At 38.4% G+C, this 17,466-nt stretch overlaps 1 protein-coding gene across 2 annotated transcripts in view; it reads left to right on the forward strand.

Moving 5' to 3' along the window:
- The window catches only part of SLIT1 (slit guidance ligand 1), a 3,022,655-nt gene that overhangs the window by 598,535 nt on the left and 2,406,654 nt on the right, over nucleotides 1-17,466 (forward strand). For both annotated transcript variants that reach the window (XM_044056244.1, XM_044056245.1), the window contains exon 3: nucleotides 14,990-15,061. In XM_044056244.1, coding sequence (XP_043912179.1) covers nucleotides 14,990-15,061 — 72 coding nt within the window. The remainder of the gene's footprint in view (nucleotides 1-14,989; nucleotides 15,062-17,466) is intronic.

Below are 17,466 nucleotides of genomic sequence, written 5' to 3' on the forward strand. Positions count from 1 at the left end.
TTAACCATTATGCCAACTGTTTTCCTGAGTGCTTGTGAAGTTATTTCTGGGTAATATAAACTGTTTATTAAAACAGGGAGATCAAATTTCTAACTTTTGTTTTAGACACCCCCCCTTCAGTCTTCCATTTTCTGGGAGTTCCTCAACACTCTCCCAAACAAGAAGAAATTCTTCATTGGGTACTTCAGCTTTGCTAAACCTAGGAGTCATAGAACCAGTCAATAGTCAGTTATATTTGTGACAATAGTTCATATTCCTGAATGTTTTAGTCAAAAAAGAAGAGCTTCCTGGACTTGAGGGACCACACAGTCAATTCCATGTGTTACGTCTATTTTTATTTTCACCTTTCCATTTTTCAGATAACTGTCTGAATCATTGCATATTGGAACTGTGCTAGTGAATGCTATTACTAGAACCAGTTTCAAGTCTCCCCTTACGTTCCTCTAAGTCCAAGTCAGTCATATCTAGAGGCACCTCAGAGTTTCCTTGGAGACCAGTCCCCTTGAGAGTAATGGTGCAAAGTCTATTCCTTTATCACACAAACTAAACTGCATAAGTTTCACATAGTTGTATAACACCACAGACTTGTGGTACATTAATGAACTAGGGGGCACCATACTTTCCCCCCAATTTTGGCTGTCTACGATTGCTTGGCAGTTAGCTTTTTAGCATTTCTTAACCATTCAAGCATGTTTATTTCCATCAGAGAAAGACAGAGCAGTAAGTAATAGGTTCATAGGTAGGTACTAGGCTATCAGCCAAAGGGCCTAAGTAAGCCTAGCCAAGAAGGTTCCCTGGCTTATGTCACCCAAAAAAGTTATTTTCCTGTGCCACTGTCGAGCAGAGCCACAGAAGTGATCCTGGGGGTGTATTTCCTATTTTCCATCCACTCATCAAGATTTTTCTTGAAGAGTGCTAATGAGGAACTTTGCTTGACATAGATGGGTAGCTTGTTCCAGAGTATGGGAGGTCTCTGGGACAGGAATCTATCCCTCCAGCTTGTCCTGTTTATTGTGGTGATAAGGTTTAGGTCCCTAGATCATGTAGCTCGGAGGGATTGGGATTTCTTTAAGTGTAGCATGTCCAACAGCTCTGGGTTTAACATAGCTTTATATGTTAGGCAGAGATCACCTCGGAGTAGGTGATATTCTATGGAGTAAAGCTGGAGTTTTTTGAGATGGTCAGTGTAGGGCATCTGTTTGAGGCCAGTAATCCTCTTTGTGAAGTACTTTTGTGGCCTTTCCAGCTGCTGCAGATGTCTTGTGAGATACATTCCAAAAGGAGCGTTGTACTCTATAATGGGTCTAATGAGTGTCGAGTAGAGGGGAACAATGACCTTTTTTTTCCTGTATGAGAACCCTTTTGTGATGAGGTGTACCATAGAAGGACTTCCTTCTACTGTGGTGATGTGATTACCAAAGGAGAGACTACTGTCCACCTGGGTCCCAAGGACTCTTATTACACATTCGGTGTTAAGTAGACTGCTGCCTATGTAGTAGTTCATGGGTACACAGTTTTTACCAAAGGGGATGACAATGCACTTTTTGGCATTGAGCTTGAGACCATGGCTCTGACACCAGGCATCTGTCTCAGTGAGGCCCTTCTGTAGGATGTCCACATCATTTGGGGACTCGACTATGGCTCCTAGTTTGCAGTCATCTGCGAACTTCATTAGCCAGAGGCCTTCTGTGTTAGCCTGTACTTCAGAGAAGTAGATACCAAACAGGAGAGGTCCCAGGACTGAACCCTGTGGTACTCCACTTGTCACTGGTTTGAAGTCAGATTTGGAGTCTGCAACTTTTGCAGTGTGGGTTCTGTCAGTGAGCCAGTTGACAACCCATCTTGTGATGTAGGGATTTATACCTAGTTTAGTGAGTTTAGCTATAATTCCAGAATGGGGGATGGTGTCGAAAACCTTGGCTAGGTCAAGATAGGCTGTGTGAACCACCTTATCCTCATCTATAGCTTTGATGATTGCCTCAAAGAAGTCGATCAGGTTTAGAAGGCATGATCTGCCTTTCACAAACCCAAACTGGGTGGGGTCCAGAGCTTGGAGGTTACCAATGTCTTTGTTTATGAGTTCCATGATGATACGTTCCATGGTCTTGCGGACCAGGCTTGTCAGGCTAATAGGGAGATAGTTCCCGGGATCAGCGGTGGCTCCCCCTTTGTGGAGTGGGCTAACTGTTGCTTTGCACCATTCAGTGGGCACAAAGCCTGATGTGAGGCTATGATTGAACATGTTGCTTAGGTGAGGAGCCAGTTCTTTCTGAAGTTCTTGTAAAACACAGCCTGGGATGTTGTCCAGTCCCATGGATGCTGTGTTTTTGGCTTTAGAGAGTGCAGCTTTTACCTGCATAGTTGTGATTACAGGGACTCTGCATTCTTCCTGTATAGATATGGGCCCTTTAGGGGGTGAGAGGGGGGTAAAGTTAGCACTGAACCAATCTGCCAGGATGTTGGCAATATCAGTTGGTCTGTAATTTTTGTGCCGTTGTGCTGTAACTCAGAGCAGATCTGGGTGTTGCCATTGTGATTCTTGACATAGCTATATAATGCTTTGTGGTTGTCCTTAGAATCAGTGGCGATTTTGTTTTCATAGCTAGCTTTGGAGGATCTTATAAGGGATATCATCTTCTTACTGAGGCTGACCAGTGATCTCCTCCACTCATGGGATTTTACTCTCTTTGGCAACAGTTTCTTCCTTCTGTTGTACAGTTTGTTTAAGGCAGAGGACCACCTGATTGGCTTCTCTTTTTGGAAAATAGCGTCTTGGTTCTATTTGGGATAGCATGATCCGTGCACTCGTGTAAGTGCCTTTAGAGTGCATTTGTGTAGGATTCAGCAGTCGTAACTATATTGTCCATCTGCATGGGTGTCATGAAGTTTGCCACTTCTGTCTTAAGAAGCATGAAGTTGGCTTTGAAGAAATTTTTTACCATGGTTTCCTTAATGGGGGGTGGGGCGGGATGTGGATATCAAGTGTGATTAGCTTATGGTCAGATCGGACCAATGAGGAGTTGACTTCAGGTGTGGAACACCGGCCACTCATGTTGGTAATGACTAGGTCTAGGATATTGTTGCCCCTGCTGGGGGTGTGGATAAGTTGATCGAGGGCATCGTTATTCATGAATTCCAGAAAGTGTTGAGCGAAGGAGTTGCTACATGAGTAGTTTTCCCAGTTAATGGCGGGGTAGTTGAAATCGGCCATTATTAGGGTGTTTGGTGGAACCCTAATATTTTCCAGTATATCAAGAAAAGAGGAGTGGGAATACTGGGGCATGGTGGATCTGTAGCAAGCTAAAATTTGGATTGCAGTTTTTTTTACCAGCAAAAACCTCCTTAGGGAATGGGCCCTGAGGACACCCTCCCCCAATGGACCTAGGGTTTTGGGTTTTATGTATTTTACCTCCAGTCCCAACATTAATGTTTCTAGAAATGAACTAGTTGATACAGATTAAAACTGTGGTCTTAGCTATTAATTTCCAAATCTGGAAATGTCTAGTTAATGATATTAGAGTAGATATTCATTGTTACTGTAATAGGCTAGGAATAGCTTCTATGTCTAATCCAGATTATGCAATGTTAAATGCTTTTGGGAGTGTCATTTTACTTGCATGGGATAATGTTACATAGACTCTGTATGGAGTTATTTTTTTGTCTATCTGGTTGTTTTGAGCATTTAATAAAGTTGGTTATAATTGCCAGAAAAAAAATTGCCATGGATGGACAAGGCTTTCTGGCTAGACAAAGTGCTATTCTCTGCCCATTTTCCCAGGACCCACAAGTGTGTCTCTCCCTTGCCTGCTAAGGGCACTCCAAGAGCTTCAGAAGGCATATCTTATCCCCAGTTGACGTGACTGTAGGGACTACACCAGTGGGGACCTAAGGAAAAAGATGAGTGGCCCGAGAAATTAGGTTTAGTCACAGCAGACTTATCCACCTGCTACTGAGGCACTTTAATAGCCTGCAGTGGTAGCAAAGGCTGTTTGGTAACTCTTTTTTTTGTGGCTAAAAAAGGAAGAAGGAATAACCATGGAACTGATAGGTTGTTCCATAGTTAAGCCAAAAAAGGTGCATGATTCCCAGGGAAGCCTCTCTGTAATAGTTAATGGTACAGGTAAATTGTAAAGAAATAACATTTTTTCCCATTAAAACACAATAAATAGAACTTTAAACATTTACCCCAAAAGTAAAATAATGCAACCTTTACCACAGAAAAAATAGTTTAAAGTTAGTTTTAACAAATGTAAAAAGTAATACAAATGTAAAAAGTGAATAATAGCATGACATAACCAGGTTACCCTTTGTCTGTAGCTACCATCCTACTATTCCCAGTTATCTGCAGTCTGTAGCTCTGTGTCATGTGTACACAGGTGTCTGTATGTCCAGTGGACAAGGTGGATGAGATAGAAGCTGGACAGTTTTAGCTCTGTTGAAAATAAAGTCCATCTGTAGACATTTAGTGCACAAGGACAATGCCTGATGGAGAGGAGTTGCTGACCAGACTTTAAAAGAGAAATAGTGTCAGGTAGTAGTGCATGACATAAATGCCATGGGGGTACCTTTACACATTAAATCAGAGGTGTGAGCATGTTACCAACCTGCAGTGCCATGCTATGCCATGGCAAAGGCACATTCCATGGCAGCTGAAAGGTTGGCCACAGAAGGGGCCTACATGGCAGCAACAGACTGACAGATCTAGAAGAGTTATTGGTATGTGTGCAGGAAGACAGTGCTTCAGGGATTATTCCTTGAGGTGTAGACACGGCCTTCAGGAAGGACCCGCTCAGTTACATTTCAGTGGATACTGCACCAGATTAGTGCCAACATCAGCAGCTAATATCTGTACATCAGCACTTTACATACAGACTATAGGCTAACCACAGCGTATGTTGTTTATGTTTTGCTGAAGGAACATCCGGTATCCAGCTGTGTCAGAATGGCAACAGAGGCAGAATAACATTCTATGGCAAATCTTGTATCGATACCCTTAGCATGCATGCCTCTGGAGCACAGTTGTAACACACACACACATATATATGTATATATAACTGCATATTTATATTTATATACAGGTGATTACATGGAGCTTTTGTCAAGCTGATGTTTGTCTTATAACAAAAGAAGAAGCAATCTTTGTAATGCAAAAATGGTGATAATATGCCTTGCATTGGGGCATGTCCAACACTCACCTTGCAGCACATTCAGTGAATTGGAAGTTGAGGAACTGAGTCCAGTAATTTGCAGCTCAATGTTGTGGTGGCCAGCCACCTGAAGTATATTATGTCTGTCTCTCTCTCTATGTTTATGTATATAAATATATATATATGTGTGTGTATTATGTGTGTGTATGTGTGTTTGTATAGACGCAGCCAGAGGGAGAAGTGCAAACATTTTAAGTAAAACAGGATATAACTGATTTCTCTGAGACATTACCACATGAAAAGTTTCCAGAAATTACCATGGCCCATGGCTCAATGAGGAGAAGAGGTTTAAAAGGACGATGATAATGGTATGTCTTCTACTATGACCCATAATAAGGCATACTTTCTGGCAGACAGATGGCATGTCCCTATTTCCAAAGACTGTTGAACTGGCAGACATCATTTTACTGTTTTCACTGAGTATTGTCCATATCTTTGCTGAATATAGACCAGTTTGCTACTCTGTACAAGTAAGTTTATTTTTGTACTGATACATCTGCCTGTTATGGCCAGAAATTTCAAATAGTGTATATAGGGCCTAGTAACTCTTCTAGTTAAATATAGCTAGGAAAGATTTAACTTGTTAGACAGATTGCTCATTTAAGCATCTCATCTGCAGAAAGTGGTTATTTTTTCTGTTTTCTCTGTGTAATTATATATTTCTTCTCTATATTTAAATCTTATCCTTACTGTCCAACGTCTTCCATTTAAGTAAGGTATGTTTATTTATTCACCTTTGAAAGTTTTAGGCTGATTTATTTATTAGTAAGAGGGCATTTACTATGAAAGGTGACTAGATGCTGGTATTCACTTCAAAATAGCCAGGCTGCTTTTCTACTGTATGATACCATTTATATTTATAGTTTGAATTATTTCTGAAGAATAAAACAGTAACTTGAGTTTTTCAGCCAAATAATATGTAGTGGAATGTAATAGTGATCTACCTTGGAGTAGGAGAGAAACCTGCAGTATTGCGAAATGTTACTAGTTTTGTGTGTGTGTGTGTGTGTGTGTGTGTGTGTGTGTGTGTGTGTGTGTGTGTGTGTGTGTGTGTGTGTGTGAATTCAGAGAGAAGTGGGAAAGGGGACTGGGAATCTAGGCCCAAAACCCTGAGTTGTGGTTGTTCAGTATGAAGCCTGTACTGGATTATGTAAGCCAACAATTCATGGCAACAGTGCATATTGCTTGCAAGTTGTTGAGACCAAATTTCTTTTAAAGAGTTGTTCAGGGATTCATTTGTGTGCACATTTTATATTTCAATCTGATTGGTGCCAGTGGTGTGAACTGTGTGACCATATCCCTTGGCCACCAAATTATTGTGGACAGTAGAGCGGATCTAAGTACTATAGCCCCTTTTTACCATCACATCTGCACTCATTCAACCATATAAAGTATGGCATTGGGCTACTAAAATACAACTTTGGCAGGCTGTATTAATCTTTCTTCCTTATTGAGATTGTGGATAAATTAAACATGAGGAAGCAGCATGGACCATTAATGTCTTGATTCTTTAACAAATATTGTTCTCTGATAGTGATAACTAACAGCAAGATATAAACAAAAAGAATACTTCACTGTATTTTCGATGATTGCAGATAATGTTCATCATTCCCACTGCCTCAAAGGCATTTCAGGTTATTTGCCAAGGTAACCCAGTGCTGGTCAGCTTCCAAAAGTTCAGACTTCTTTCCCCTCTTACTTCCTGTGACAGCTGATTGACTGAGCGTATCCTGAGAGGGAAACTTGTAGCTGTCATAGAAAGTGAGTGTTCAATCTTTTTCTGTCAAACAAAGAAGAAAGTTCTCTGACTCATCACAGGATCTAGTGCTGATTTTTCCAGCTTACTGCTCAGATAAGCCCCATTTGGGGACCCCTTCATTTGATTTTGTTGTTAGATTCATTATCCTATTTCTAGTTTTATGTTTATTTAAAACATAGTTATTTTAATATTTTATTTCTGTCATTGTTTGCTGTAATTCCTGTGAGAATGCTTGCTTGTAGTAGTGTTTATTTGGTTTCTATCTTTGACAAATGCTTGTTTTTACTGTTACTGTGAAAACTTTCAGTATTTCTATTATAATTGCAGTGTGTGCATATGCTGTTAGACAGTAGGGTCTGTCTCATGCAGTCAGAACTATTGATTAACTGTAGATGTCTTTACTGCTGTTACTCTACTTTATTATTTTTTGACAGGAAAAGATTGCAGAACTTGGATTTTTGTAACATTTATACGTGTTTATCATACCGATCACTGCTGCAGTAGCCTTAGCTATTTGGGTTATAGCCTAAGGATATAACAGCTGACCAGCTCCAAAGCTTCAGGGTACCTTCCTTGCACTCAAATCGTTATTCAGCTTGAGCTGAGCTGACTAAAAAATGGGTTTTGGTGTCTGTTGAAAAGTATTGCTCATCTATGGGCTTTCAATGATCAGTAGTCAGTTTGTGCTGTTCCTTTGCTGGGCAGATAAGTTCCCTTTTGTGAAAAAACTTCATAATATAAAAAATGTTTTGTTGTACTTTACTGTTTAAGAAAGTTATTCTTAAGCTAGGAGTGTATATTTTAACAGACTGTTATGAGACTTAACTGTACTTTTAAACAGGACCATTTTTTCCTGTCATTTTAAAAGCTGCTTAAAGTATTTGAAAACCATTTTTTCTAGGAAAAACTGTGTCTATTTTAGTCTTTGGGCTATAAAAGTGTATTAAAGTGCTTTGTACTGTGTTTTTGTGTAAAAACAAGTGATTTTGAAAGACCTCACATTTTTACTGGCTTTTGCTGCTTGTTTTTCCTGGGAAAGAGGCACAATTTTTGCCTTAATAATAGAACAAACTACCAGTCCCACTGTTTGCCTTTCTTCTAGCCACAAAAAGAAAAATGTAAACAAACAGCATTTGCAACCACAGCAGGCTAGCAGTTTGCTTCAGCTGCAGGTGAGCGACTCAGATGTGACTATACCTTGTTCTTCAGAGCACTCATCTTTTACCTCAGATCCTCTAGTGCATCATCTACAACCACTGTGGACTGGAGGTTAGCCACTGAATCTGGGCAGAAAGATGAAGAAACAGATACAGGGTTTTCCACTTAGCTTTCTGATTCAAACTCAGAGGAGAGCTCAATTTCTGACTCTCTTGGGGGGGGGGGGTCTGTTTCTCTGAGACTATTTCCAGAATGTTTTGGTGGGAGAACATTAAGGTTTCTCAGTCCTTCAGAAAATATTATGAGCTGTTACAGAAGGAATTTTCCGGAACCAGAATGTTCAACCATTCCCCCAGTTCTGTCAGCTATGGAGAGTGTATGTGTCACTGTCTGTAATTTTCCTGACAGCCAGCATGCTGCCCCTAAAAGGCAGGTAGAATGAGTAAAGGTCTTCAGTCTTTCAAATTTGTATACACTCTTCCCAAACCTGACCCAGCAGCTATAGCTTTAGTTAATCCTACTGCTGATAAACATTTGGTTAATCCCAGCCCCACTCCTCATAAGGATGGGAAGCTTATTGACAAGTTTAGGAAAAAAGGCATGCTTTTGTACCTTTGATTTTCAGATGTTGAATTGTCAGGCCCGTATGTTAAAGTTTATTCTGACAATTTGTGAATATATGAGGAATGTTTTGTCTGCAGTTTCTTCTTGTGAAGGAAAATGAGAATTAAATAGTTTAGTTTCTTCCACTGTACAAGTCACTACTTATTATTTACAGCATGTGTGTATGACTCAGTTGATACTTCTTCCAAGGCTATGGCCACTACTACTGTTTTGAGGAGGTTTACCTGGTTGCTGCATTTTCAGAACCTCTCAGATAATGTGTAAAATTAGATATTAAATTCTCCATTGGATGCAGATTTAGTTTTTGGTTCCTCTGCTGCAGAGGTAATCAAAAACATGGAATCTTTAAGATTTTTTCAGCCCTGTTTTACAATTTTTCTAAGGCATTGTAACCCCCCTCATCCAGTTTTAGCAAAATCAAAACAAAATAAACAATCTTAACAAAATTCTGGTGAACAGACATGTAAGAAAAATTTTCAGGGGTTCCAAAAAGAATTAAAGAACCCCTCCAACCACCCCCCAAACCAATGACAGACCAACAAGTCAGAATGACTATTTAATGGACCAGTGGAACTAGGATTTACCCCTTTGCAGACTAGTCATTTTAGCTTGGGATATAGCTTCACAGCACAATCTCACTTTACAGGCATCCTACATTGTGTCTGAGGAAAATTGCATGGCAGAGAAGCTGAGCAGAACAAGGGCAGACCCTCAAGAATGGAAACTAGATCAGGAAGTCTTGCAAGATTTGATCCATCTTTGTATTTCCTCCTCAAAGTTTCTTTGTAATCTCTCTTCTTGTGTTAAAAATCTTATATCTTCAAATATTATTATGTCGGCATCACACTTGCTACACCAGTTTAGGATGCCTATTTTTCTACTTATATTTTAACACTATTTACTGAAAAAACATTAAAATTGTCTTTGTCTATGTTGTAGCTCACCAGAAAATATGTAAATTTGAAGTATTTATTTAATTTGTATTATCCATTGCCTTTCTTTTTCTCTTCTATACTTATCCCTTTAAACTTTCTTTGTATGTCTCTTAATCTTTTGCCAGTACAATTCTTTTTACCTTTCACTATTTTCCAGTTTATATCTTCCTCAACACATATTTCAGGACCTTCTTCTATATTATTTTCTGTTTCATTTTTTTTCTTTATCCTTATCTTTATTTTTACCGTAATCTTGCTTCCCTGCTTTCCCTTTATCTTCTAATCGGGACTTATTCTTCCCTACATATACTGTCCTTACTTTTGTTTTCTTCTTCATCCTTTTTTCTAGATTTTAGTCCATCCATAAATGCCCAATTTTATACATTTATAACTTTTTAATTCATACTTTTTTTTTCATCATGACCTGTTTCCCCACAAATACAATGTTTCCTCTTATCACAGTTACTTATCAAATTATATATTTTTTCCCCCACAGTAAAAACATGTTTTAGGTTGTCTCCTGGTATTTTACATCACTACTACCATCTATATTTATCATACTAGGGATATGAACAATTTTTCTTTCTCCAGTTTCAGTACAATATGACAGTCCCATCCACCAGTCCATAATCCTCTGTTATCAGATTTGCTTAAATGCCTCTTTAAAGTCTCTTTTTCAACTTTAGGCAGAAATTAAACATGAATTCTCTTTTATGTTTCTCTGCAAAATGCTTTAACCACATAGTTCTTTTTCTTTCCATACTCCCCAAAAATAACTTTCCAGAACAGAAGCAGTCTGAAAAATAGTGTCGCAAAATATCTCTTTATGAATGGGAATAAATGTGCTTACCTCATAAGGCTTCATTCCCATTGGGACAATTAAATTATCACAAATGTCATATATGTCCATTTCTTTTTCTTCTTTGTTCTGAATTCTCTTATTGCTTTCCCTACAGTTTCCTTAACAGTCTTGGCATATGATTTATATTTCTGGCAGTCTTGTTTAAAATGGCTTCTTATTCCTCTGATTTGATTTTGTCCATAATGTCACCCCATGAAATATTGTTTCCATTCCATGACTCACTCTGCAACAACCATTCACCAAAACATCATCCAGCAACCCTCCCAACTGGAGGATTGTAATAAAACGTCCATCATTGTTTTGGATGTTTGCTATCAATGAAACCAGTTTTGCTGAAACAGTTCCTCAGAATCCTATAGAGCCTGAAACACTGCACCAGCATTCACCTCTATTCTATCTGCCCTCTTGGATCTCCTTAAGTGCTGTTGTCCCAGCTGCCACTGCACTAGGATTGGAACAAGAACTCTCCTAATGAGTAGGGAAGTTCCCTGATGCTCTGGTTAATTCCCCCAGTAGTATAAATAGCCCCTCTGAAAAGAGGCTGCCAACCTAGTGGGACTAACCCAGTCAAAAAAGGATACATAAAGTATTTCAAATTATTTCTGTAAATGTCTTAATGGCTCATCCAGTAAAGGGAACTTTATGCTTTGACTAACAGTCAAAGTTAAAAAAAGTCAAAGTAAACTTTATTATTATTCAGAAATCACACAAGTGCAAAAACTGAATGAAATTCCATGTTGCCAGACTCAATGTGCAAACAACATATAGACTATTTTCCCAGACACACATGTAACACCTAGCTATTGCATCAAGGACATGCAGGCAGATAGACTAATACTGCACATAATTAGAAAGACATTTTAAGATTTTTACAGCGGACACTTACTTAGATGAGACTTAGTACTGCAAAGGTACTTGGTTAAGATATTGCATTGATAACAGTTGTTAGCAATTTAATTAAAAATTAATTAAAACTTAAAATTAAGTTAATTAGCAGGATGCAATGCTGAAGAATTTTCTTGGATGGTTGTTCTACAGTTAAGAAGCTGAGATTGTGAAAACTGTTTTGCTTCCAATGAATCTTGTTCTGGGCATTGTAATTAGGAAATGGTTAGCTCTAACTTACTCTTGCCTGGAGACAAGTCTCACTGTACTTCTGCAAGGGCTGAACAACGGCAAGCTCACCATGTGACAGTTTGATAAGTAGCTTAGCCCTTATAGTGCTAGGCAGTGATGATCTGCCAGTGATGTTTAGTTGTGAGTGTATGCATACTGTTATATCACTGGTATCAGGCTTGTTTTGATTTGCTTGCATTGGTGTGGCAGTGGCATAGCAAAGGTAGGATGAAGGGGGCAGCCTGCTTGGGGCACAAAGTGTCACAGGGTGTGATTGGGATTTCATGCATTGTACCAAACCAAAATGCTGGTACAAAAATGAACACATTTTTTATTTGCACTTCAGCTTAAGAGATGAGGGGATGCTGGCTTTCTACAGTAAAAGCCAATGTGTTTTTTTCTGCTCTTCACTTGAATAGCTAAAGAGGGTCTAGATTTGGCTGCTGTAGGAAGCCGATTGGTGCAAAAATACCAGTCACCTTTCTATAGTAAAAGCCAAAGTTCTCTTCTTCATCTTTTTTTTTCTCTCTTTGAGGGGGGTGTGGATCGGCTGTAGGAAGCCAGATGGCACAAATGTGCCAATCAGCTTACTATAATGTAAACTGAAATCCATCTGGATGGGAAAAAAAACAAAAAAAAGCTTATTTTAAATCTTGAGGCAACTTGAGGCTCAAATTTAGTTAGTAACATCAGTACATACTTTAATGCTTGGGTACACAAACATTCAGTTTGAAAGTCTGTAAGTAACTTGCACACATTTATAATATTCAACAGTTGTTATAAAACATTAATAACGTATTTTGTTTTCCAACCTTTTTGAACAATAGAAATGCTGCATGAGTGATGCTTCAGAATGAATTTGCTGCAGAAAGAGTTGTAGCATGAAAAGGATGAGCAAAAACAGTACAGAGTTAAACACCAAGTCAGTGATTGGTTTAAATAATTAGTGAAAAAGAGGTACCTTTCAAATTGGGTCTATGGGTTGTGTAATCAATTTGATTCATTATGGCAAACCTTTGGAAAACAATATTGTGTTGAAGAAACCAGAAACTACAAAAATAATTAATCTGAGGAAACACAGATACCTTGTCCCCCCTTTCTCTATATACACACATTCACTCTCCCTTTTTCTATAGCTTTCTCTCATATACATACACCCCCTTTTAAACTCCATAAGGATTTTTGTTTTATATGTTTTTAACTCCAAGAAGTCCAAAATCATGTGATGACAGTGCTGCTAACACTCAGAGTGTAGGACATCCTAGTGTAACAAATGTTACTAATTTGTTTTAAGAACTTGCGTAAACACTGTTTCTGACTGTGCAGGTGACCATTTTTGATACATACTAAAACAATGTTTCATCAGTAATTAAACCTAAGTTCATAGAGTCATATTAGGCTGTTGATCTAGTCAACCATTTGTAGACTAGTGTGTCATAGAATTCATTAATTTTGTGTACAAACTGGATAGACTGCTTCACAATTAGGGAATAAAATGTCAAGTACGTATATATTATAAAAACACAAGGAAAAAATGAAGTAAAGCTGATAGTATGAATCCTTAAATTAAGTGCAAAAACATTCCCTTGTCAAGAAAGATTTACATGCCTGCTGGCATAAGCTTAGCCAGACATACAACATGCAAGCCATGATGTACAAATTAATTTTAAAAGACATTTTGCACAGCACAACACTCTTAGAAATGTCTCTCCCTTAATCACATAGTAGAAGTTAAAAAGATACAGCTGAATAAGCAGAGAGAAAATTGTGTTCAGAGTGATATTTGCTTGTGATATTTTTGTTTACTCAATTAAAGTCTTCTAATGTAATAATTTTGCTATGTATTTTTGTCATTAATTGTGTATTTAGGACATACACCATATGAAAAAAGTCTGTTGTGACTGTGGAAGGTACCATGTATGAATTTAGTGCACAATTAATACACTTCTGCAATTGTCTTCTAAGGAATTGAGTAGAAATAAAAATGGTGACTAATTATAAGCAAAAGGAAAAACAAAAGTAAGGCATGGTTAGAAGGTCAACAGAAGACAAGGGTGAAGTGTGTCCAAAGATGGCTTGGATGCTTAAGTAATGAAAGGTGTTGCTTTCTTGTCTCTCTTCCTTGATTTAAATGTACTTGCCTGCAGACATAAAAATTTGCACAGCTGAATCTTACATAGTGAAAGATGTATGCAGCATGAATGGTAAGTGTGGTTCACTATACGATTGCTGTAGCTGGACTAGATGGGCAGTATTCCCCCAAATGTCATGTTCAGTTCAGATGTTCTGTAGGCGATTTGGGAGGAGATTCACTAATCTGGGGGTTTCAGTGAGGTTCTTTTAGGTAAAATAAGCTTAACAGCAAGTTCTCTAATTAGACTACCAAAAATGGGGAAAAGAAAGAAGGAAAGACACATTCGTGTGTGTCTGTGTTTATATATATATATATATATATATATATATATATATATATATATATATATATAATACGCACAGACACACACACACACACACACACACACACACACACACATATATATATGTGAACATGTTTATATATTAAAGTGCATTAAATTAGAGCTTGTGTATTAAATAAGCATTTGTGCTTTAACTGCAGCGAATAACAGATACATTGCTTACCTATCAAAACAGAAGCTGGGTCAAGAAGATAGCACAGTTAGCTTATAAATTAAGATTATTTTCTAAAATTCCTTTTATGCCATAGTGACTATACAAGGATTATTTTAATGTTGTAAAATGCAATGGTAACCATAAACACACATGCAGATAGCATACCTCTTATCTGTCCCTGATTTTGCAGAACATCTCTGATTTTACTTTGTATTTTGTGTCTTGTCCCTCATAAAAATATTGATTTTGTGGTAAATTACTGCCAGTAAATAATGGCAGATATTAGAGATTCCTACTTCTAATTTTTCAGGCAGCGCATGTTGATGCAAAACCTGTTGTTAGCTTAACTTTTTAAGTGAATTAAAGTAATATTTAAAAACTGTACCTGAGCTTGGGCTTTGCCATCTCACAATTTTTAATTTTGTTCAGAATTCTTGAGCAAAAAAACTGAGAGCTATACCAGATACTTACCATAAGACTTGTGTTATCACTATGGAATGTTTGTGTGCACATCTGTTGCAGGGCCGTATACACAAATAGTCAACATGGAGTTAATGTATTTATCTGAAATGGAATTAGCTTATTTAATCACTGATGTTTGTTTTAAGTAGACCTGTTATAAACCTATTGCTTCATGAATGTCAAAGCTGTACAGTCAGTGCAGAACTTACCAGACCATTTTATGTTTTTGTTACAGGCAGCTGATGGAGAATCAGCTTGGTGTGATAGAACGAGGAGCTTTTGATGACATGAAGGAGCTTGAAAGACTGTAAGTATCAGTAGGAATTATGGCATTCTATACTGAATTCACAGTGGTCTGGAGATATCAGAGGTTTGGAAATTATTATCATTATAGTACTTTAGATATATTTAGGTTCTGGGAAAAAAAATTAAAGTAACCTCTAGATAGTTATCATATTGATCAGTGTTGCAGTAGCATTAGCTATATGGGTTATATCCTGCCAAGGATATAACAGTTGACTAGCTTCCAAAGATTCAGGATACCTTCCATGTGCTCAAATTGTTAGGCAGCTTGAGCCTCCTAAAAAACACAGGTTTGAGCACCAAGCCCTTCAGAGCTTTCCTGCTGCTGAAGAGAGCACTCCTCTGCCGGCTTTTGGGGATTGATGGCCAGCTTGTGCTGTTTCATTGCTGGCCAGATAAGTTTCCTTTCAGGAAAACCTTCCAGGTTTTAAATGTATTCTTGACATGTACTTTTCTAATTAAGAAGGTTTTGTATTTTTATCTAGGAGTTTGCATTTTTATGGACTGCCATGGGACATAAATGCTCTTTTAAATGGAAACATGCCTTTTTCCTGTCACTTTACAAGAAGTTAAAAGCAATTGTAAAACATTTTGTTTCTGTGGAGCAGCAGTGTTTATTTTACTTTGGGGGCTCACAAAGTGTATTAAAATTCTCTTTACTGTGTTTTTGTTGAGAATAGAGACTTTTTACAAGTTTAAATTTTTATCGGCTGGTGTTGCTTGTTTTCCCTGGGAAAGAGGTACTATTTTCAGCTTGACCATGGAATAAACTACTGGTACCATGGTCAGTCCTTCTTCCAACCACAAAAAGAAAAAGTTAAGCAAACAGCCTTTACCACCACAGCAGGTTAGCATTTTGCCTCAGTTGTAGGTGGGTAACTGCTGTGGCCAAAGCTGGTTCCTCAGACCACTCGTCTTTTATCCCAGATCCCTCTGGTGCAACACTTATAGCTCTTTTGTAACAAGGGTTGGTCAAGTCCTCTGCAGCTGATGGGGTCCCCTCAGTTTGCAAGGGAGAGCCACTGTTGTCTTTCCTGGAACAGGGAAAAGGGAAGGCTTCCCTGCTCACTCAGAATGTTGTGCCCCTCACTGGGGAAGCTATTCCTGCCATTAATAACCCTGTTGGCCCCATTTTTCCTGTCAAAATGAAACAGAAAACTAAACATGTATTAGCTCCTGCTCAGATTACTCTGGATGGGAGTAGTTCTAGAGCTGGCTCACATTCTAATTGTGGCCTGCAATGACACAGCACAAGCTGGCCGTTGATCCTTCCTACAAGGTGGCTTCTGGTAAAAGAAAAAAGTGATGCCTCTTTTCCTCATGAGATAAAATATTCTGAATCTGGAAAGGAAGGTGAAAGGACAGATGCAGGGTTTTCTTCTCAGATTTCTGATTTAGGCTCAGAAAGGCACACAGTATTTGATTCTTCTTCTGGGGGCTTTCTCTTTCTCTGAGACTATTTCCAGAATATGCCAGGCTTTAAGTTGGAAAACACTGAGGTTTCTCAGCCCATCAGGAAATGCTATGAGCTGTTACACATGGAATTTCCAGAACCTTCACTCATTCAAATAAATAACTGTTTCCAAAATCATGGACTGAAACTAATTGCCAAAAAATGCATTATTCTATCCTTTGGGAAGTCATCTACCTAGGGAGATAGCACATTGGCAACAAACAACTAAGAATTGACCCACTTTCTCAGGATTTAGGAGCTTATGTGGACAGTGATGTAACTTTTGATCAACATGGGTCTGTTGTTGTAAGAAAGTCCTTCTATATTTCTCAGCTTATAAACAAAGGGATTGCATCTAGCTCTAGGGATGTCATTGTCCACATTTACTCAGCCCTCATTATGTCATTTATTGAATATAATGCCCCCTACAACATGTATTTGTCCAGACACACACAACAAACGGAATACCCACAGTGAAACCTTACCCAAGAATGCAAACACTAAACAACATGTCATGCATTGACTAACTCAATGCCCTATCACCATACTTGGTATCCTACAGACTGCTAAGGGGTGACCAGTGTCTGGTGTAAAAGGCATCATCTGTCTCATTACTGATGGATTTACTGCACATCAGCAAGTGACATGGTGTCAGAAATACTCAGTCCAGGGATCTAAATCTGTTCTGCAACATCAACAAAATGGTTTGGAGGGACAGGTATACCTCACAGAGGATACTGCTGCTATGAAACAGACTCCCTATCCACATAAAATAAAGTTCATCCTTGTCCATTTTCAACTTAGATTTGTAGATGGGAAACATAAACCTTACCCCAGGACTGCTCCCTGTACTACTAATGGACATAGGCAGATCCTAAATGCTTTATCCCATACATGGGTTCTTTCAAATTATCTGTAGTATGAGTCCAGTTATTCCCATTAGGGGTAATATATAA

Source organism: Protopterus annectens, chromosome 14.part0, assembly GCF_019279795.1.
Source record: "Protopterus annectens isolate FY-2018-M chromosome 14.part0, PAN1.0, whole genome shotgun sequence".
Lineage (NCBI taxonomy): Eukaryota > Metazoa > Chordata > Ceratodontiformes > Protopteridae > Protopterus > Protopterus annectens.